General features: G+C 39.7%; 1 protein-coding gene across 1 annotated transcript; it reads left to right on the forward strand.

The window, feature by feature from the left end:
• Positions 1–9,652: 9,652 nt before the first annotated feature.
• UPP1 (uridine phosphorylase 1) lies at positions 9,653–21,562 on the forward strand. Its single transcript, XM_082479978.1, has 8 exons — positions 9,653–9,730; positions 12,138–12,202; positions 15,054–15,171; positions 15,682–15,840; positions 16,878–16,992; positions 17,421–17,630; positions 19,102–19,248; positions 20,885–21,562. Exons 2-8 carry the CDS (start codon positions 12,150–12,152, stop codon positions 21,022–21,024), a joined length of 942 nt encoding a protein of 313 aa, XP_082336104.1. The 5' UTR covers positions 9,653–9,730; positions 12,138–12,149; the 3' UTR covers positions 21,025–21,562.
• The last annotated feature ends 2,226 nt before the right edge of the window (positions 21,563–23,788 follow it).

Genomic DNA, 23,788 nt, shown 5'->3' on the forward strand with positions numbered 1-23,788 from the left:
TGACTAAACACAAGCATTATATCGTAGTGTCCAAACCAGCAAGTTTCTTTAACTGCAGTTATACTTATGACCTATGCTGTAAAGGAAGGTGAAGGGGAACTGTGTGGTATGGGATGAATGTGAATAGAAAGAATTGAACTTGTATGGATACTTGCAGTAAAAAAGTCAAACCTTCACTGGGAAGATGGCTTCTTAGTCCCCAAAGTGCATTTATTTACACCAGATATTTAGCTTTCCAGGACGATTCTATTGCTCTGCCTGCTGCACAAGAATTAGTTGATCAGTCATAGTGTTCAGCCGCATAATTAAATTAAGACCTAGTGGAATTTCCTGTTGTAGTCTTGTTGTATAGAAGATGAATCATTGGGTAACAGTGGTGTGGATTAGGCTATAGATGATGTCTGCGCTTTCATCTGTTTAAATAAAAAAATATTTATCCTGAAGTTTTGCCTGCAACACAAATACTATATGCTAGATGCCTGTGTTTATTCACACCAGCAAAACAGTTTGTACTTTGAAATAGCAATGTATATAAATTATTTTAATTTTTTCAAAAAGTTGGATACACTGATATTTTAATACTTGTTTTTTTATCTGCTTGAATTAGGATATATCCCTGAAATCTTATAAATAATTAAATATTTATTATAAAGCCCATTAGAAAGTGGAAGCAATTCCAATAAGATCTGTTTTGCTAACACTATGAAAAGTGAAGTTTTTAATAAGTAAAATGGTAGTTTTTAGTTTCCTTTTCAGAGTGCACTCTACATTGTACGCCACTGAATCCAAAAGCTGAAGATTTTAAAATGTTTTACTGAATATACATTTCTTTGAATAGAATGTTTAGAGGATTTGGCTTAACAGTGCTTTTCCTTAGAACTCTGATATGAAAATTGATTGGAAATTGGTAAACCTCTTGCTAATCTGAACCCTCAAAATTTTCAGTGAAAGTTTTGCTGTTGTTGTTATTAGACCCAGCATTTAAGTCCATCTTTGCTGTTCATTCTAACCAACAATTCAACGCGGTTGTATTTACAAAAATAAAAGGCTAAAACATATGCAAATACTTAAATGTACAGTTATTGGCTATTCAGCAGAATTTTCCAAATATAAAAAAGTTTACATCAAGCTGTATCGGGGGGGGATTATTACCTTATCTCTGTTTTCACTTACAATTTGTATTGCGGATTATGTTCAGATACATTGAAATCATTAATTTTGCTGTGAAAACAGAGTTTTTGATGAAATCTACTTTTCTAGGCTAGAGTACCAGGGGATGCCAGCTGGAGCTCATAGTATTAAAACCTGACCAGTAGAAAAACTGTCACCTGTCATTATAGAGAAGCACTAAAGAATAAACTTGTGTGAAGAAATTGTGTACGTATAACAGCCAAATTGTTGATACCCTTAGGATTTCAACTATAAAATTTTACACCTAATGCAGTAATTGCCAGTAGCTGCATGATGTCCTACAACAAATAATATCATTTTATGAATCTTTCAGAATTATTCAGTTATATGAACATGCCTTATTCAAAGACTCTAAAATAAAGATAGCTTATAAGTTCATGATTTTTATTTTTAGTGTCTGTAAAAAGGTGTAATAGAAGGCTGGGTTTGTTGTGTCCACCAATGGTAAACTAAAACAGTAAAATAAGTTCTGTGTATGACAGCCTTTGTAGCATACTTTAAGGGTATAACTATCAGCAATAGTACTACTTTTCAGTCCCGCTTTGATCTTCTGACTCCTATTACCGTAGGAAAACCTTCTTTTATGAATACTGTTTCCAGTTACATGCTTTACTGGCCAAAACAGAAAAGAAAGGGGAAATACGCAATGATGATGAAACTCTCTGGAGTTAAGTTGCTTAAGAGTAAGCTCTTTTTTTTTTTTTTTTTTTTCAATGCTCATCAGTTAAGCAAGAAGACGTTTTGTTCTTAAGCATATATAGAACCCATTTCATTGTGGTTTTGTGTGGGTTTTTTTTTTTTTTTTTTAGAAAGTTTTCTGAAAGGTATTTAGCACAAATTTACTGAAAAAGTTGGGGACAGTAATGTTATGACAAAAAGAAAAACAGCATGGGCAGTTAAAAGTGTTTACAGAATTATAGATCGCCTGTACACATAGACTTGAAGGTGCTTGCTGCACCAAAGCTCTCAAGATCTATTCCATAAAATAAGAATTCCAGTGTGTCTGCAATACTGCTGATCTGCACACAAGAATTCTAATCATTCTTTTCTATATGGTGGTCTCCTTTTCTCATGAAGATCTGTGTAAAGCTTCCTTTGAGTTGTTTGATGTCTAAGTCCTCTTCACTTTTGAACACTTCTTCCTCAATGTTGTCAGTGTCAAAAACTGTCATATTTTTAGGCAATTGTTAGAGGCAGAGACAGAAAGACAACTGAGATCCTGACTTGGTCACTCAGCACTGTTATTTTGCTTTACTGTAGTTGTGTTCTCAGAAGTGTTTATAATGCTGATTTTCAGACATTTTGAAATAGTACCCCATATCCTATTGTAAAAATTATCTCTTTTTACCTTGGTCACCAACAGGTAATATCCACCTGACATTCCTCAAATTCTTAACAGTTTGCTAACGTGCCATTAATGTATATTCAGCTTTCCTTAGTCAAGCCGAGGAGGTGGGGTTTGATCTGCACTGTCGGCCAACTGCGTCTTCATGGATCACAGTTTGAATACCATGAGTTAGAATATTAACAGCCTGAAGTGCTGCTTCAGACTAAGATTTCTCTTTCTAAAAGTGGGTGGAAAACCCTGGAATTTGTGTTTGTGCGTTCACAATAAAGGAGAGCTGCAGCAGAACCATAACTTACCAGCTCTCCAAGTGACATCAAATCAAAGTAGTGTAACAAATCACAGAGTTCCAGCTGAATTCAAGGGTGGAAGTGTATTGCTCGAGTTCACCTTACCCCACTAATTATGTTTTATTTACTTCTGAATCAATGCAGTCATGCAACTGGCAGTTTTCAAAGTCATCAGCAGTTCCATGTCAAAGCAGTGGAAGCTGCTGGGTCTAGAAGAGTTGTCAGTGTTTGCTCTTCAGAGATGCTGAAGTCAAAAGCTGGGTGCTTACTTACAAAATCTAGTCTTACTGTTTTAAATGCTGAAATGTTTATTTAATCGTATTATGCTCTATCTCTGACCTGAATGCCTTGAAGTAATACATGAGATCACTTTTTTTTTTTTTAATACTGATTGCTTTGCAAGCCCAAAGATAAAACAAAAGTGCAGTTACATTTATGAATTTGAATTACATCCAAGTATGCTGAATATGTGAATATTTTTAAAAGAGAATTCCAGATACAGATTTTAAAAATATTTAGAAATATTTTTTAAATTACTTGGCAGTTTAGGTACTGAAGAGTAATTTTCCTTTTACATGCAACCATTTAACTGTAGAAAAGTCTAATGGCTATTTTCATTTTAATGTGACCGAATATATAATTCTTTCTTACCACTTATGTCTTTTTAGACTAGACTAAAATATAAACATGTTTTCAGAAATCAAGGCTATATACACTTTAACTTCCTTTGTGTTGCAATGCCAACAAAAACTGAATTGGCCGATGTATTTCTTATGCATCTAAAATTTAATTGTCTTCAGCATATCAATTTCTTAACTACCCACATCTGTGCTGAATGTTCAGACTTAGCTGTAAAAGATGTAGGATGAAGCCCAGTTTTTTTTTTCTGTAAACAAATAGCCTAATATTCTGTTTTTGCAGTTCTCTGCAGATTTTTTCATATGCTATAGGCTGGAAAAAAGCTAGAAATGGAAATGTAGATGTTCAGTCACAGCACATTTTGTCATCTTGTTTAGTATCATTAAAACTATTAATATCAAGAATGGCCAGAGAATCAAAATGCAGTAGGTAAGCATCTGAACAGTTACATTGAATTATTTGACTGATTGACTATAAAAATTGTACACGGTGAGCAAGAAGGAGTATATTTTTGATTATAAAACAACAGCCTTAATTTCCACAGATGCAAGTTTTCACCCATGCAATATAGAAATCTGGAAAGTGAGGCCAGTTGCAGGTTTTGTGATATATTTTCGTAATAATTCTTGTATGTAGTTGTTTATTTTTCACCCTTCTAAAATAACATTTGTGAACATATTTTGTATTTTTGCTTGAGGTATCTTTCCCACTACAATAAAATAAAAAATAAAATGAAACCCCAAAGATTACAAAAGCAGAACGTTTAAAACCAATTTAAATTTTAAAAGGGTTTTCTGGAGATACCAGAGCAAAGATTACTACCAATTATGAGACTTGTAGAGATGCATTATTTATTAAACGTTTCAGACAAGGTAACTATAGTAACCTGATTATTCTTTATTTACGAAAGAAGTAATTTACATTGATTATTCTCTTCATACATAGCTGAATGACAAACCTCCTGAAAGCCCAAGCAGATTTTTCAGTGGACCCTGAGATGAAGGAGTAAGTAATATTCTTGTTTAAAGGGAAAATTTCTTCCACAGAATTAAAATACTGTTCTGAGGCGCTCATTTTGGATTGTCTGCTGCCACAGCTTTCAAGTTTTGACAAATATTCAAGGAACAGAAAAATGAAAACGCATTAGGAGGCTGTGCTTCTATTTTCCCTATTAGAGATTTAATAAGTTAGGCAGGTGACATTTTTCTTAGTTTGTTAAGCAATTTCTCATGTATGCTGTTCATGGCTAGAAACGCAACTATGTGCAGAGGATTTCTCTCTCATACATTCCCATACAAAATCTTTTGGTGTGAAACAGGATATTAAGAGATTTTAGTCTAAATGCCCAATATGTGATTTTGTAATAAATACATCTTGATGATGTCTAACGCCCAATGTGTTTACCGTCCTGATGTATAGAAGGTTATGTACCAAGAAGGTTTTAGTTGCTCTGTCTCCCAAGAATTCCCTACTATGACAAAATACAGTGTGGTTCTGGTAGGAAAAATGATGTCAAAAATTGTATTGCAGGATTCTGGGTTTAATATTTTAAGTTACTGTATGAACAATGTTAAACTTATGCTTACGGAATGCTTTATGATTTTTTTCCTTTATTTTTGCTTTAGATTTCTCACTAATTGATGGAAAAGGATAATCCTTTAATCATTTTAAATTTGTCTGTTTCCAGCTTGAACCAGTTGTGCCGGACTATAGCTTCTCTTGGAAGAACTAACATTTGGCCTACATCTCTCCTAATAGAGCACATAAAATTGGAGACTTGACTCTAAGACAGACGTAGGAAAGTGTGTGTCAAGCTAAGTATATTTTGCAGTCTCTCTTTTTAGGTTCATTATAATTTCAAAACTTGTAGGATTGTACCTCTCTTTCCATTGCAAATGTTAGTTCTGTAGCTAAACGCACTGGATCCCTCTGCAAATGTTTTCATCCCTTGTTCAGGATTTCACTGGTGCTTTATGAGGAACAGGTACCACTCTTTCAGAACTGCAAAAGGGTGTGAGCTGAATTCACAGCTTGGTTTCACTTATTTTTCTCAGGCTGGTTGCCTAGCTCTAAGCAAGGTCAGACGTATCAACCTGTAACCCTGGAGAGGCCATGGCTACAGTCGTGCTGCACTCGCCTGTCTCGCTTTAGGAGCTGTGGGTAGATTTTATATTTCCTTGAGCTTAGCTAGGAGCTCTTTCTCAGCAAGTTGTGGAGAATCTGTTCTTTTTATTTAGGCAGAGGGGACTTGTGAGAACTTTCTGAGTCAACAAAACAGTTGCAAGTTAGCTGCTTTGGTGTTGCAGCATGTTAAAACCTGTTGATTGGTGCTCAAGCTTGTAACCCTAAAAGTTCAGCTGACTTAAGATGGTAGTATCACACTCTCTAAGGTTTTGTGTGTGTTTCAGATGCCAGACATAAATCAGGTTTTTGTTATAATGAAAATTACCTCTCAGTGGAGTGGGTTTGATTGGAGTAGATCTTTTAAAAATTACACAGAAATATAAAATTAGAATGTAAATAGTTTTTTATAATTTATTAATACTATATATTTATAATTTATTATTATAAATATTACACTGGCTGGTGCAATGGCCAAGTAAACTACTAGTTCTGTTTCTAAGGAAATTTTTCACATGATGGTCTTTGTATTAACACTTGTTTTCCTTGCAAAATGCAGATCTGCATTTTATGTGCTTTGTAGCTGCTGACCCACTGAATTTGATACCAGTGATGATAAACACTGGTGCCTGCTTTGCTGAGTTAGGTACAGCTGAGTTAGTACTTCTCAAGGAAAGTAGAGGAAGATGTTGTGGTGCTGGGGCCCGATGGGATGCAGCTGTCCCAACGGGGAAAACATGTCTTTGGACGTAAGCTGGTGGGACTTATGGAGAGGGCTTTAAACTAGAATCAGTGGGGGAAGGTGATACCAACAGGATTGCCGAAGGTAAGCCACGGATTGACGTGGTAACACCTGAGAGTGGCAATGCTGGTGGGAACATTTACGCTGCTCCTGGGAGCACAGAGGGCTCAGGAGCATATCCGAAATGCTTGTGCACCAACACTCGCAGCATGTGAAACAAACAAGATGAAGTGTAAGCATTGGTCACCTCCCAGAGCTCTGATATCATCGGTGTTAGTGAGACTTGGTAGAATGAATCCCACAGTTGGAGTGCTGGGATGGAGGGTTTCAGGAGGGCTAGGCGGAGCAGGCGAGGCAGAGGAGTGGCACTGTATGTAAGGGAGAGGTTTGATTGTACAGGCCTGGCAGTTAGTGATGATGTGGTTGAAAGCCTCTGGGTGAGGATTAGGGGGATGGAAAACAAAGGAGATGTTGTAGTGGGTGTTTACTACCGATTGCCCAACCAGGATGTAAGTGCTGATGAGTTACTCTACAGGCAATTTGGAGAAATTTCTGGATTGGTAGCCCTTTTCCTTATGGGAGATTTCACCTTCCCAGACATCTGCTGGGGATATTGCACTGCTGTGATGAGCAGGTCTTGGAAATTCTTGAAGTTTGTGGAAGACAACTTCTTCTAACAAGTACTCAGTGAGTCAAGTAGGAAAGATGCCCTCCTAGACTTGCTATTTGTGAATAGAGAAGGACTCGTGCGAGATGCAATGGTAGGTGGCTGTCTTGGCCACAGTGATCATGAAATGGTCAAGTTCAAAATTTTCAGTGTAATGAGAAAAAAGGACAGCAGAGTTGTTACCCTGGACTTCAGGAGAGGAAACTTTAAGCTGTACAGGGAGCACACTACCCTGGGAATCTGCTTCTGAGGGCTTAGGGGTCTGCTAGTGCTGGTCAGTTTTTAAGAACCGCCTTTTAGAAGTACAGGAGCAGGCAATTCCACTGTGTTGTAAGTCGAACAGACAGGACAGAAGACCATCTTGGCTGAACAGAGAACTCCTGGAGCTCAAGAGGAATAAGAAAAATTGTATAATCTCTGGCAGCAAGATCAGGCTTTGCAGGAAGATTACAGAGGTGTGGTTTGTACATGGGGGGAGAAAACACAAAAGGCCAAAGCTCTATTAGAGTTGAACCTGGCCAGCATTGTGACAGGCAACAAGAAGGGCTTTTTTAATAGCAAGTGGAGGTTTAAAGAAAACATTGGACCAATACTTGTTGAAGGTGGTCACCTGACTAATAGGGATGAAGAAAAAGCAGAGGTGTTCAATGCCTTTTTGCCTGTCTTTAATAATACTGATAGACCTTGGGCTGCCCGGTCCCCTTAGTTAGAGGACCACAAGTGTGGGAATAGTGTCTTCCCATTTGTGGACACTAAAATTGTAAGGGACCATCTTTATCAGCTGAATGTTCACAAGTCCATGGGGCCTGATGGGATTCATCCCAGAGTACTGAAGGAGCTAGCAGATGTTATGGCAGGACCCCTCTCGATCATCTGTTAATGGTTTTGGGAGTCTGGGGAGGTCCCCGCTGACTCAAAGCTAGCCAGTGTTCTTCTAATCTCCAGAAAGGGTATGAGGGAAGACTCAGGGAACTACAGGTCAGTTAAGTCTAACCTCAGTTCCTGGAAAAAATATGGAGAAGATTATACTGGATACTATTGAAAGGCATTTAAAGGCAGAATCAACGTGTGTTCATAAAGGGAAAGTCCTGTTTAACTAATTTGATATCCTTCTATGATAAGGTCACCCACCTAGTGGATGAAGGGAAGGTGGTAGATGTAGTTTTTCTGTTTTTTTTTTTAGTAAGGATTTTGATACTGTCCCTCACAGTATCCTTCTGGACAAGTTGTCCAACCATGGGATAAGCAGGTTCGTGGTGCACTGGGTGAAGAACTGGCTGAAGGGTAGAGCTCGAAGGGTTGTAGTGAATGGGGCTATGTCTGGCTGGTGACCTGTCACCAGCGGTGTTCCTCAGCGTTCAATTCCAGGGCCAGTTCTGTTCAACATATTTATCAACTGTCTGGATGCAGGAGTTGAATGCATTATTAGCAAATTTGCTGATGATACCAAACTGGGAGGTGCTGTTGACTCTCTTGAAGGACAAGAGGCCTTGCAGAGGGATCTAGATAGATTGGAGCATTGGGCTATGATTGATGGGATGAAATTTAACAAGTCCAAATGCCAGATTCTGCTCCTAGAGGAGAGTAAAGCTGGGCACAATGTCGTGATTTAGGGAGGAGGTTTAGGTATAAATTGGGAGAGGTGTGGCTGGAGACCAGCCCTGCAGAAAGGGATCTGGGGATGCTGGTGGGCAGCAGGCTCAATATGAGTCAGCAGTGTGCCCTGGCAGCCAAGAGGCCAAACTGCATCCTGGGGTGCATTCCACACAGCATAACCAGCCGGTCAAAAGAGGGGATTATCCCACTGTATTCAGTGTTGATGCAGCCTCCCTTTGTGCAGTTCTGGGCCCCACAACTTAAGAAGGATGTGAAGATCCTTGAATGCATCCAGAGGAGGGCAACAAAGCTGGTGAAAGGGATGAAGGAATGCCCTGTGAGGAGTGGCTGAGGACTTCGGGCTTGTCTAGTTTGGAGAAAAGGGGGCTGAGGGGCGACATCGTTGCTGTCTACAGCTTCCTGAGGAGGGGAAGTGGAGAGGGAGGTGCTGATCTCTTCTCCCTGGTACCCAGCGATAGGATGTGTGGGAATGGTTCAGAGCTGCACCGGGGGAGGTTCAGACGTGACATTAGGAAGCTTTTCTTTACCAAGAGGGTGGTCACACCCTGGAACAGGCTTCCTAGAGAGGAGGTCGATACCCCAAGCCTGTCAGTGTTCAAGAGGCATTTGCACAATGCCCTTAACAACATGCTTTAACTTGACCCACCCTGAGTTGGTCAGGCACCTGGACTGGTTGGTCGTAGGTCCCTTCCAACTGAACTATTCTATTCCGTTCTATTAGCAGAAGTCATCAGTGCTGGTTTCTCCCAGTGCTGGCACAAGGAGTGCACACAAGGGCAGTCTGTACGAATACACATCGACAAAGATAGCAACATCCAGACATCCCTCCGCCCCTCACCGCTGCCCGCAGCCCCCCGCCGCCTCCGCCATGGCCACGCAGCCGGGCCGGCCGCCCCGCAGGCCCCGCCGCCGGCGCGGCCACTCGCCGCCGCTGCGCTCCCGCCCGCCGGCGCGCAGGGAGTTAACGGCGCCCGGTGGGGCGGGCGGCCCCCACCCGGGGCGGGGCGGTGTCCGCCCGGCGCAGCCGGGAGGCGGCTCGGCCGGCGCGTCCCGCAGCCCGTCCGGTTGCAAGCGAAAGGCCCTCCTCGGTTGCCAGCGGCGGTTCCCCGCCGCCCCAGGTGAGAGCCGAGCCCCGCCGGCCGCCGCACAGCACGGCAGGGCGCGGGGAGACGGGCGCATCCCGCCGTCCTCTCTCGGCCGCCGGGCAGGTGGCGGGGCGGCCGCGGCGGCACCGCCGGGCGGCGAAACCCCCGCGGAAGGGGGACGCGGGACGAGGGATTAGCGGCGGAAACGTGGCTGCCGCCGGCTGGGTGGAGGGGGAGCCGTGGGCAGCAGAGGTCTCGCCGGGTGGGTGCCGCCGTCGGTGTCCGAGGCGGGGGTGGCGGGAGCGGGGCCGTGGAGGTCGGCTGGGCCGGCAGCGATGTGCATCGCGGGTGGGCTGTGGGTTGGGTGGCGGTGCGGCCTCAAGAGGGAAACCGCGGGGTGAAAATCGAATTGGCAGCGGGGCACCAGTTTTTCTGAGGGATGGATCGACACCAAACGAGAGCTTTTCCTTAAAGATGCTGTTCACTAAGGTTTTACTTTTAAAAAAGAAAGGGGAGGGGGGGCAGAGAGAAAAAAAGGAGGGGTCGTAATGATAATGGATTCTGCATAGTTGTAAACCATCGGTGAGAGCATTTGCACGGGTGCTGAAGGGGGCCGTGCCCTGTCTTGAGCCAAGTCCTGCTGGGAGCATGTTGTTCTTGAACATCAGTTTTAGCTTTGGCAGAGGAAGGCTGCTGAAACTTTCAACGTGGCTATCAAAATTTCCGTTTGTTTAGCCAGGGTGCAAATTATGTGGCTTTATATTTACTTGGCTGCCTGTCAGCTGCTACCTGATTGCCGGAAGGGTCTGCCATGGGAAAACTGCTTTCTTCTTGCTCCTTTCTTCTGTTCCTGCCAAGGCATCTCCTGTTGGGCGCTGTTGGAGAGGGTATTCTGGACCTTTGGACTGTCAGAACTTTGTTCTCAGGTTTTTTTTTAAATACATCATTACTTAGGGGATCACAGAACCAAGAACGCTGTTAAAAGTCACGTGGTTGCTTAACACTATGTACAGCAGCTGAATGAATATCCTCAGTTTATTTGCAGCTATTTATCATCTTAAGTGCATAAAAATCGCTTTGGTGTTTCTTCTTCTTATCTTTTAACTCCTTGCTATTAGGACTTGTGGCACTGTAGTTTTCTTGGAAAAAATTATGCATTTTTTCCATAATGTACACGGTATAGTAGTGATACCCTGTAGTAACTGACTAATCAGATGACCATAAGGATGCATAATTGATTCTAAATGCAACTTTTATACTTTACTTCTTTGAGCATGGATTCTAGTATACATTTAGTACATCTAGTACATGTGAAGTCTATTTAATAAAGGTTAATATTTTAAATGAAGAAAACTAATCATCCTTATAAACTTTAATGTATTTCCATTATTCAGTGGCTTTTAACAGGCAGACATCAGGTTTATTTTGTTTGGTTCTTCAGTTCTTTCAAAATTCACGTGTTACGTAATTCTATTGCAAGACTAATTTCTTTCTATTTCCTTGTAGTGTAGTCCTGGGGTTTTTAAGGATTACAATCCTGTCTCTTTTATAATCTATGTGCTGTCAGGCTATTTGTAAGGCAGGGTAGAGCAAAACTGTGATTCAGTACTTCCTGTAAGGGCATTTCCAGAAAGTACCAACATTGGCACGTAGCCTTAATAATTTCTGAAAATGATAACAAACAAATTGTTCTATAATTAGAGTTTTGTCATCATATCAGCACCAAAGCCTCAGTGATACATTTGCCTATTTAAGTGTAAAGAAGAATGCAGAAAGGAGAATTATTTTTTTTTTTTTAGGTTAGGGTAATGGATTAGGAAAAAAAGATATTCAAGACGGATGATAAACTAGAGTGCTGTAACTTTTTGGAGTCGTGTTTGGTTTAGTCCTCCTCGCCCTCAGGCTGGGGCAGATAGAAATGCTCGTAAGGTCAGTAGGAGGAGTTTAATGAAGAGGATATTATGAGTAAAATGCTTCCTGGACTCAGGTTTCAGGCATATGACGGTTAGAGATGAGCTTTAGAGACCTTCTGGAGCCAGATGGGAAAGGGGGCTAAAGCTAGTTCAGCGGCCATTGTTGCTGTGGGAGATACAGAAGAAAGAGGATTACTTAGTTAGCTTTGAGACTTACCTCTCTCTGGCCCATCAGCCAGGTGTTACGTATACCACAGAACAGAAGTAGTGGTGACACGGGGGTTACCTTAGCAAGGGGTTAGTTTAAGCTTCAGTGGTTTGGAAGTGGTGATGCTTGGCCATAAAAGATCAGAGATGCTCCTTTTGCTACAGTTATAAATGCTGTACTGTGGCTGAATTATTTTGGGGGGGTTAATATTCATGACAGTATCATCTACATAGAAAGTTTCTATCGCTATTAATGATGCTGACTTTACAGATGGGACTATTCTGGTGCACTTATCTTTTTTTTTTAAATATAATTCTAGGTATAAGCATACATGGCTCCTGGTATCTCAAATGAGAAGAAAACTGATGATGAACAGTCTTCAAAGTAAGATTCAGAAACGAATTATCTTGTTGAAGTTTACACTTACCTTCCTCCCCAAACTCATTATGCTCTCATTTAGTTTATGATACAAATATTGATTATAACATCAAGTATCTAGAGAAGCTGTTTTGACAAATGGAATCTTTATCTGCTTTAAACACACCTACAGAGAGGGCCTTTGCTGGCTAGCCATTTTCATTTATCACTACAGTGAATTTTTCCAAGCATAGGTGATGTTTTTATTTCTTTATTTTTTTAATCCGGTGAGCTGTTGAAATGTTGACTTTGGTTGCTGCATATGGCCAGACCTACATGCTTCAAGAGTTTGAACAAATATTTCAGTTTGTTTCTCTAATCTGTACTTTAAGCTTATTTTGGTAAAACCACACATGCACATTTAGGCCTCAGATACTCAGGTTTTGGTTAAACCCCCTGAAGTTGTAGGTGCTTTACAAGAGTGTGAGGGGAATAAATTATCTGCTCCTTAGAGTTACAGGCCGAAGATTTTTATCAGGCAAACTTTGCCTCTACTGTAAATTGGTGGCATTGGTCCTGTGTACACAGAGTAATATGCTTACTTTTATTGCCCATTTTACCCCAGGGTCCAAGTCTGCAATTAGATCTGGCAGATAACCAGTGCAAGTTAGTAACAGCCCCTAGCTGCAGTGACATGTGGGTTGAAGAGTGTTTCTGGTAGGGTATGAGATGAAAAAGGTGAAATACAGGCACTGCTGGGAAGTATTTAGGCCAGGCACGAGACAGTGGTGTTGGCACATACCGCATTAATTTCCCTGTACTTTTAGCAGAGGCCTCGCCTTTTCCCAGTTTATTTCCTGTAGAGAAGCTTTTATTGCTGGTATTCTCATAAAGAAGGAAATATTTTTTGCTTGCCTGAGAACAAATTGTAAAGTGATTTCAAATCATATCCTATTTGCATGTAAAAGCCATTCCATTAAACCTCAGCACAGCCAGCTATTTGATCTGCATTAGTGAGTTATCCATTAAATATGGGTAGAGAGTCCCACAAAACCCAACAGGAATAATTCAGAGGAGTTAGCCTGGGAATTCTGCTTGTGTGAGCTGGCAAACTCCTGGGCTGTCTGCACCTTTCTGCAGAGCTGTAAACCCGCTCTTTATTTCTCCCAGGGTTTTGAACAGGTCTCTCGGAGGGAAGAAGAAAGGGGACCAAAGCCTTTGGTTCTACCTCAGGCAGGATTTGTACAAAGAGAGGCAAATGAGGCATGTGGGAGATGGAGAGAAATTACTACTGAAGGGGCGAATGAACCACCCACTTTGTTGGGCTGCTTTTCTAATTGCTGAAGGTGTTAGTCTGGTGGGCAGGGACAAGAGGGTGGATTGGGATGATACCTCTTTCTTGGGTTGCGTAGCTGCTGCTGGACATTGGAGAGAGAATTTCAAGAACAGAAACAATTGATACACTCAGAATATTGGGGTTGTAACTGTTAGCTTTGCTTTCCAAGGAACAGTTCAGCGACCTCAGTCGGGGCATCTGTGTCACTTTAGGCTTCTTAAGATAACATGTACATCCTGCATAGGCTTGGCAGATAGGACCTGTAGAAAAGCACTGCCCTTTTGGAGAGGCATTAGAAGACAGACAAGATAACCTAAAACATCTAAAGTAGTACTAAACACCTATGTTTAGGCTTCAGAGTTGTTCCTGCAAAGTCTTAACAGTTGTTTGCATACACTCCAGGCAAACTCTCTTGTTTGTCCCTTTGACAAAGCACTTTGAATTTGCTGAGACATGCTGTGACTGCAGTGAGCCTTCATTAAGCTATTAAGTCATCTTCTTGTGTCTGGAGGATATTTGTTGCTTGATTTCAACTCTTGGGAACTACTTTGAAGTATTGGCCAGTATTTTGCTTAGGCTTGTGAATATTGACTAGTCTTTCCTACCTGTTTCAACTGAACTTAAAACATCAAGCACAGAAGGCAGACATTTTATGAATCATTCAGTTTACTTAGTCTACTACCAAATTTTCCATGAAGGCAATTCCACATGCTAAGTAGTTCAGTTTTCCCTTCTTGCCTTGTAGCTTGCTGGTTCTTCAGAAAGATTAATTTTCTTTTTTTTTTTTTAAGCTGTATCACTTCCTTACAGGAAGCAACTTAAGAGGAAGTGAATTCTTTTGACCTCTTCCTCTTTCCCTTTTTCTTACATGTTTTTTTTTTTCCCTCTTCCATGTTTTTTTCTTTGCTCCAGATTTCCATTTGCTTTTTGTTCTCCTGCTTCAGATCCTCTGTGCTGTTGTTACCAGTCTCATGCCATAGAGTTTTTTTCTGCTGGCTGGATGACAGAGTTACACTGAGCCAAATTGCTAAAAATTCTCTTTGGGCCTGTCTATAAAGCGCAAATCTCCCCACCCCTCTCAAGTGGCTAGCAGGGTTACTCAAAATACAGAGGCCAGTTTTGATTTTCAGCTTTGCTATAAATTGTCTGTGTAGTAAGGTGGTCTATTGAATATTCCCTGGTCCTGCTTCTATCGTTCTGCTCACCATAAAGACCCACCCTGATTCACAGCTTTAATATTGTTTAAGATAAAGGTTATGCTGTTGCAAATGCATCCTAATGTCTGGGCTTTTCTTCGGCAATTTCATCTTTTGCAATGAATGTTATGTTAAATATAACTTGTTATTTATTACAAGATGTAAGGTAGTCATGAAATGTAGGATTTCCTTAAAGTAATGCATGAGGAACCAAAATAAGGTAGTGCAGGCATACTTAGGTGTGGCATTTCCCAACTTTTGCTACTTGACTTTGCAAAATTAGCATCTATTCAGTGTAGGGGTTTGTATATACTCTATATGTTTCACAATGCTGCTGTCCTGGCAGAGAGAATTTTATCCATCTCTGCAACCCTCACCTGGAGAAAATGAAAGAAGACATCCTGTACCATTTTGCTCTTGGGACTGGTACCCATGATTTTCCGGCATTGTTTGGAGATGTAAAGGTAAAATGCTTCATTTCATTCAGCAAGCCTAAGCTTTTCTGCAGAAGGTGGAAGTGTAAGACTAAATGTGTTAGCATACCAGCAACTGAGGAATGAATGGAAAGGGGAGGAGATTTTGTGGGTTCTTGTCACTTTCAATATCGATCAGAATTGGGAATAATTGTTTCTGACTCCGTCTTTTCATCTAGTAAAAAGGCAAATGCTGCAGTCTCCATTCAGGTAGTACTCCCTTTTGGGGGGCCTTCAAGCCAATATCTGTCTTGTACTAGTTTGAATGGGATGAAGGCATTTGAGTGCTATTCAGAAGGTTTTGGGTTTGTCCATGTGTGTTCCCCGCTCCTCCCCCCCAGATTTTTCTTCATGGACTTTTATAATAACCACGAGAAAAACCACATCTGGGAATAGCTTTGTGTGAACTGAGGGTGTTTGCATACTCATGTTGATCTTGCATGTTCTTTGACATACTGAAACAGGCAATTGATTTTGTTTTGTTGAATACTGTCCGCCCAGTTTGTATGTGTTGGAGGAAGTCCTTCACGGATGAAAGCTTTTATCGCCTACATAGCTGAAGAACTGGGGCTTGGTAGCCCCAGTGGTGACTATCCTAACATCTGTGCGGGAACTGACCGTTATGCAATGTACAAAGTGGGACCTGTTTTGTCAGTCAGTGTAAGTACCTCACTTAATCAGGTATGGGACACAGTTCAATAATGCTGTTCAAAGCAGAAAATATGAGTGCACATTTCTTTTAAACACTTAATAGACGGAGGCAGATTTTTAAGTTTGTGTCAGCCATGCTCAAAACAGTGCAGTCAGCTAATTAAGAATTCCTTTTTCCCCTAAGAGGGCAAATCTCTGAGACCTTTATTCCTTTCTTGCCTCCTTTTTCCTCAGTGTACCCCTGAGGTGTTGCAGGAATGGCCGTATAAATTTTTAGAGCAGACTTACTGTTGCCTTCTCCCTATTCTGTATCCTGAGTAATGGGGAAAAAAAGGTCACTCAATGCATGTGGAGAACTGGAAAAAACAGCTGTGTCACATCCAGAGCTAAGTATCTGTAGTGGCATTGTCAAATGTGCTAACATAGCTTAAGAGTAGCATTCCATTGGACTTCTGCTGCCAACTCATGTATGCATTTTAAAACTTAATATCTTGAATTTGTAAATACGATTACATACTTCAATTGCAATTGCATAGCTGTAGTATCATTCTGCATTCTTTCTTTTGAATTGTAATTACCGTATTATCATGCAAGTTAAGGTTGACTTATATTTGCTGAACTTTGTGACTAAACCAAAGTGTCTGTGTTTTGAAAAAAAATTAGCTTAACTATTCCCTAGCAGTTCAGGTTGGTAAAAAAAATCAGAGTGGGGTTTTTCTTGTGTTTAAGAAATGTTCTGTGATGAAGTGCATTTGTCAGCTATTAGTCAAGGACACTGCTTATACTTTTGAGAATGTAAATATTTCATAATTCATGATTTTTAGAAATATTGCACTTCATCTGTAGTCCATGAAAGCCAGTGGGGATCTTTCTGTTTATCCACAGTAGCCTTTCAGTAGGCTCATATGTTAGGGTTTCTTTGGGAGTGAGTTAAGTGACGTTTGCAAAAAAAATAGCAGGATGGAGGTATTGTCCAGCTCCTTCTTCTGTATATATTTTGCATTGTCTCTGTGAATGTCAAATATGAATTTCTGCTTTCATTTCAGCATGGTATGGGCATTCCTTCTATTTCAATCATGCTGCATGAGCTGATCAAACTGTTGCATCATGCCAAGTGTTCCAACATAACCATTATTCGCATTGGCACCTCTGGTGGAATAGGTATTTCCCATCTTGATTTCTTTTTTTCTTCAAACCAATACATCTTTGTAGGAGAGTAAAGCATCTCTCTGCAAGTGAGTGACTGATGGTCAGAACAGTTTTGCACAGCCTCTCTGGATAGAGAAAACATACTTAGGAGATCTGACAAAGTGAAGAGAAGGACATTCCTGTCCTGTATGAGATAAGAAAGAATATGTAGTGAAAAAGTAAAATTTCGTTCATTCAAAAATTATTTGTAATAATAAACTGAAGCATCTAGGCATGCACAAATAAATTCTCTTGGTGAATTCAGGGGCAAAATTGCCAACTTTAAAAGAAGCAGGATTTGGTCAAGATGTATATTTTATGTGTGTGGAAACAAAGCATTAACTGCATTGTGAAGCTATATCTTTGTTGGTTTTTTTTTTTTTTTTTCTTTTTCCCTGCAGGTCTGGAGCCAGGCTCAGTGGTTATAACTAGGCAGTCTGTAGATGCCACCTTCAAACCTCAGTTTGAACAGGTTGTTCTGGGAAAGACTGTGATTCGCAGTACAAACCTAGATGAACAGCTAGCTAAGGAACTGATGCAGTGCAGTAGAGAAATCAATCAATTCAATACAGTCATTGGAAACACTATGTGCACTTTGGATTTCTATGAAGGTAAGGCTGGAGATAGACTAACAGAAGTATGTTGGTAAGTGGCAACAGATAAATATTGAGTGATTTTTTTTTTAATGTGAAGGTTCCAGTTCACTGAATAGAACGCATTCCCTACTTTGAGTTGTCTTGTCAACCGTAATTAACCTGTTTTTCATATATGTAAAATCAAGCAGTTCGCTGTATTGAATGTATAATTTTGTGGAGGTTTATTTCCCCCCAGCTCTAATACCTCCTCTGAAATACATGTAGTCTACTATATACTTTTCACATACTCATCAGTTAGGTATCATTGTCACAAAATTTCTGTGATTTACTGAGGCATCCTAGAGGATTAGAGAATTATTTGTTGCTGTTTGTTCTTTGGTTTATTTTCACTGGTTAAGTATCTAAAGTAAATCTTTCTAAAAGTTTTGGAACTTGTTTCCTGTGCACATTTTGAGGAAAAGAGTGATCAGACAACTGAAGACAATATTTTGCTGAGTTGTGTCAATGCTGCTACGTAGGAGAGGAAAACCTCCAAGGCTTACTTTGGGTAAACGTGTGGGCATTCAGGTGCTTTTCTGATGTCCCAAGTCTATTCAGAAGCATCTTTCAAATCTTGCGAGAACAGAGTGTAGGTGGCACCTGATACTACATTCTCTGGCTGTTACTGGATAGGTGACAAAGGGTGCAATGCACAGGGGGACACGTGGTTTTCATACCAGTGCTCAGGCTTGGTCAGAAGCAGACACTGTCAGTTTGGGTATCTCCTCAGACACCAATCGCGGGTGCAAGCAACACTAAAAAAAAGTGTCAGGAATGTTTTCAACTCATACAGCGAAAACTGAAAACAGGCTCAAGGGCATTAATTTAGGAGTACATCTCCTGAAAACAAAAAAGATACTAAAACACAGTGTAATTTAACTTTACTGTACACAACCTGCTGCTGTTTTATCTATAGGTATTATTCTTGAATAATTTGAATAAACTAATCTCAAAAAGTTACAATAATATTAGCTAGTTAGCATAAAAGACTCTTCATTTCTTACCCTAGAGAGTCTGTAAGTAATAGAGTGTTCATCTGTCTAAGGAAGTATCAGGAAAACATTTTCAAGCCTGGCAGTTTTTCTAGACAATGATTAAACAGAAAAAAAATGCAGCACTTCCATACAGCTTAAAGTTTGTTGCTGAATTTTGAAGTATGCTGCACATGCAGAAAGCTACTATTTTGGTTTTGTTTATGAATTTGAGAATTTAAGCTGGAGAAGAGCAATTAAATTACCATGATTCGCTTTATAAGAAATACAAGTAAAATGTAGAAGCTCTAGCAGTAACTAAGAATCACTTTGTCCTATTTGTCTTGTGCATGAAAATAAAGAGTAGTAGTAAAAGCTGGACGCTGTATAGGGGAAACTGCAATAATTAGATGTTTATGAAACTGAATTTGTTCTGTGGCTTCATCACTGAAAATTTCTACAAAATTGCTTTCTAGGACAGGGCAGGTTGGATGGTGCAATCTGCTTATATAATGAAGAAGAGAAACTGCAGTATTTGAAGGAAGCTTATGATTCTGGCGTCAGAAACATAGAGATGGAGTCTTCTGTATTTGCTGCAATGTGTAATCTCAGCGGTGTCAAAGGTAAACTAACTTAAAGTCATTTTATTCAAGTTACACAAAGTTTTCTGCATTGCAGGGGATTTGTGGTAAAACCTGTGAATGAGGTGTTAACATACCTTCTGCATGTGAAAAAAAAAAAAAACAAACACAAACCCAACAGTTTTGGTTATAGTTTTTTTGCTATGATTGCATAAGTTGTGAATACATATGATACAAATCAAACAAACTTCCTCACGTAGTTCTTACACAGTTTAGTTCCGTCATTTGCTATTCCAGCCCATGGCAAGCACATAAATAATTAAAGTACCTAATTACCCCGTAGCATTAATTTGTTTTCTTCATTTAGTTTTTGAAGTTTACAGGAAGCAACTGGTTAATTTAAGCAACCAGGTGATTCTCATGTACATAAAACTATAATCACTTTCTATACTTTCATATCAAATTGAAAATATAAGTATTTTGCGTAGATTTATGGCTTTAATTTTTAAACAGCTGAAGATTTCTAGTAGCATCATGAATAAACCATTCCTAATCATAAAATGAGGTTTTCATTTTTTTACACAAGCTAACTAATTTTCAGTAAAGATCAGAAAAAAAATTAGGCAATTACAAATAATGTAATCTAGTGCCTTTCTACTTACTATGTTAACTGTAGTCTCTCACTTTCCTTGGCAAGGAATTTGCCAGTTTAAACCACTGATGTTTCTCAAACTTCTTTAAACTCAAGGAAGACGAAATGAAGAAAAAATAAGAAAAAGGCCAACAGTTATATAGAATCATAGAATGGTTAGAGCTGGAAGTTGAAGATCACATAGTTCCAACCCCTCTGCCATGGGCAGGGACACCTTCCACTAGAGCAGGTTGCTCAAAGGCCCATCCAACCTGGCTTTGTTGGGTATCAAGCATCCTCAGTTCTGACTGACTTGAGAACGATGAAAAAATCCGACCTATTGTATCCCTGAGTCATTAGGGAGCCTGGTCCTTTCTGCTGTCTCTACTTTGTAGGTCTGTAATGTGTATCACTGCCTGTGCTCTGCAAATTGCCACTAGCAGAAACTCCAGATACAGAAGAGCGATGGTAGAGCTCAGCTGGAGTGAAAGGAGGGATTTTACCTTTGGGGCTCTGAGTACCAAAAGGCAGCAGATGAGCCTGAGACAATCCATGAGATCCTCATGCATTTGCAGTTCTCCCCATCCACGAATGTCAAAGCGGCTCATCTGCTGGTTCCCGAGGGATGGCATCTACAGTATAGGGATTTGAGTTGGGGATAAGGTAGATAGTGAAGGGCTATAACCACATCTTCTAGAATAGCATCTCTGATCACTTCCTACCAGTCTGGTCCTGGATACTTATGAAATACAATTCCTATCCAGAAAAACATAAGAATCATGGTATAACAATAAGTACCTGCAGCTCCTGAGAGCTCTTGCTTTATTAATGTAGTGATCAGTTGTCTTTAAACTATTTGTAACATTTTTTTTTATATCATCCACAGCATGCTAGTCCCCTAGCATCTTATGGTATTGTGCAGCGCTTTTTGAGATTTATTTTCTCTCATATTTTTAATCTTCTAGCTGTTCGTTCAATTGCTTATGATTTTGGTCTGTAGAAGTGCCAGAATGTCATTCCTAACTAATGCTGTCTTTTAATTTCTAGCTGCCGTAGTGTGTGTCACTCTTCTGAATCGGCTTGAAGGGGATCAGATTAGTAGCTCACATGATGTACTTGTGGAGTATCAGCAGAGACCACAGAAGTTAGTGGGTTATTTCATTAAGAAAAGTCTTGGGAAGGTATGAGATGTCCATCTTTGTTTTACAGAAGCAGAAGGCTTTCGCACAGCTGAGGTCGTGGTCATGGTCATGAGTTGTGTGCATTAAAGGTCTTTTGCCTCAGAATAGCTTAAAGCATTCTGTGTGTCCACGGAAGTTAATCATTTATGTCACTGTGCTTTGGGAACTGAATGTGCTGAATGGACTTCAGTAAGTTGCGCTTAGTTATGCGTTGCTGAATGTAAGACTTACTTTTCTGTGAATTGGAAAGCGGATCTGTTGTGAAGGACAAGTGTGCTGTAATATATGAGAAATCTTTATTTATCCCTGCTGTAAAAGAAAAAATAGAAAGAAAATCAAACTTTATTGCCAAGTACTTGCAAACCACCAAATTAAAATTAAGAATGCTAATCCCTTTCTTGTTGTTATAAAAAATTATATAAATTATAATTCTTTGTTGCTTCACTTGTAAAGAAAACTTAAAGTGAATGCAGTTTATTTTTTTGCAAACTTTGACAAATAAACAGTACTATTTTCATATATTAAAATTTCATGAAATTGCAAAGTGTGGGACTGAATTTTCTAAGCATTAAGGACTTGACACTGAGCTGTTGAATATTTATACTTCCTAAATATTGATCTAGCAGGGTAATTCATATCCCATTTTAACTATATGATTGAATCAATACCCCAGAAACATTTATGCATTAAGTAATCTTGCACTGAAGAACTCAAAATCTTTTGCTGAATCAAGGCTCCTGCTTACTGAAGAGAAACCAAAGGCATGGAGAAGATGTACAGCACGGTCACAGGTCTCCATTATGGTAGTTTGGTTTTTTTTTTCCCTTTTACTTTGTTTCTTCTTAAATTGGTTTTCATCTCCATGTCTTGAGGACATAACACTCATTGTTTCATGGTTCCCAGTTCTTCTGAAGAAATGGAGAATACCTATCGACTGTACCTGCCATCAAAACCGTTTCAGCAATTTTTCCTCTACCATTGGCCTAGTGTTTGCTTCTTTTTAAAATCATGCTCTTTGCTGCTGTGGTTAGAATATAATTATGTTGTCAACTAAAGAAAAATGCATTTATCTTGTTTTCTACTGCAGTAGAAAAAGAGTAGTTACAGGTAGAAGAGTCTGAGTGAACTCTCAGAACAGCTGTTGCTGATCCAGCTAAATGAGATTTTCTTTTTGAGGACTGTAGTCTGCAAGACTGTTAACAAGCATAAGAGTTGGATCTAAGAGGGAGTGATGTAGCAGTAGGCACATTCACTAAGTGGCAGAAACTGGAAGCAATGTGTTGGGAACATTAAAAAAGGAAGAGATGACTGTTGTGAATGGGAAACTGCCCGTGAGGATTAATCTACTTAAATGTAATGAATTTTCAACTGTGGAACATAGAGGAGATGCATAGTGGAAAAGATAAAAATATTGTTTATTTTAAAACCCCATGGTGTAAATACCTTTAATTTACCGATTTAGTCTTCCTTTAATTTTAAAACCACATTTTCTCATTTTATGCTTGGGATATACAATGAATGTAAGTTTTCAGAGAAAGCTTTTTCTTCCTCAAACTTAAGAGAAGAGTCAGGTGGGAATGGCTTTACACTTTGTTGGGACTGTTCCTTTCTTACTTAAACAATAAATTTTTATTTTCTTTTTTATTATTATGCTTAACTCTGTTTAGTGCTGGCCTGGGAATTGCACAAAGCCCTGGAGTTCCCTTGGGAAACATGCAACAAAGCACATCCTTGCTCTGCAACCTCCTGTTCCCAGAACAGTAGCAAGGAGATAAAAAGATCATTTAAGAATCAATGTGCTGCACTCTAGGCTGAAGAAAAGCTTATACCGAGTTGACCAGGATCGGTTTGGAAGAGACAGTTTGCTGTTGTAAAAGAAATACTTACTATGAATTACCTAAAAAGGAGAAGAAATATTTTATCAGGAAAACAAACATCTGATGTGGCTATGTGAAGTTTTGGGGAAGCGTATTACTGCAGTTATCCTGGAGGTATAAATCTGAGATGGTGTGATTTGTCTTTTCAAAAGAAGGGGAGCAAGAATCTGGCAACTGGTTAAAAAGAAGCTGTGTAGTTTCAATTAAGGAACTACTTTTGTATTAACAGTCATATAAAGTAGGCACTTCTATTTTGATAACTAATATGAAAGCTCTTATGTGCTAGGTGTCAAAATGTAACTAGCATTGGAGCCTGGACGAGTTGGAGCTGAAGTTCAAGCTGAGTGATGCAACTATTCTATTAAATCAATACACGAGACCCTAGCAGCAACCCCTGGAAGTCTCTAGCCATTCACTGTTTGCCAATATGTCCTTTCTCCTTCCTGCTGTTCCTTAGGACATTGTATTTTTCTTTCTGCTACAATACTTCTTTGCTTCCTACCAGACAGAGTAAAGGGATGTACGGCAACTTAAAATTAGAATTCAAAGGAGAGCAAGTATCCTGCTGTTTTCCACCGGTCACCATCCTGTAATGCTGTATTCCTAATGCAAGAGGGTGCTCTATAGACACATCTTACGTGCAATAAAATACTTTTCTTAGCTTCAGAGGAAACTTGCCAGAGTGTTACCCTGATAAGAACAATTGTATTTTCCTTTGTGACTGCAAGTGGACAGAGAGATAAAGAAATGACTCAGCTGTGTGCATCCGGCAGTGAAGTCACCTTCCGGTAGATTTTACGAAGACGTCCATAAAGAATTATAAAATATTTAACAGGCTTTTATATGCAAATCAATTCTTTAATATTAGCTATTCACATTATTTCTGTATCATA

This window comes from Vanellus vanellus (assembly GCF_965231255.1).
Source record: "Vanellus vanellus genome assembly, chromosome: 2".
Classification (NCBI taxonomy): domain Eukaryota; kingdom Metazoa; phylum Chordata; class Aves; order Charadriiformes; family Charadriidae; genus Vanellus; species Vanellus vanellus.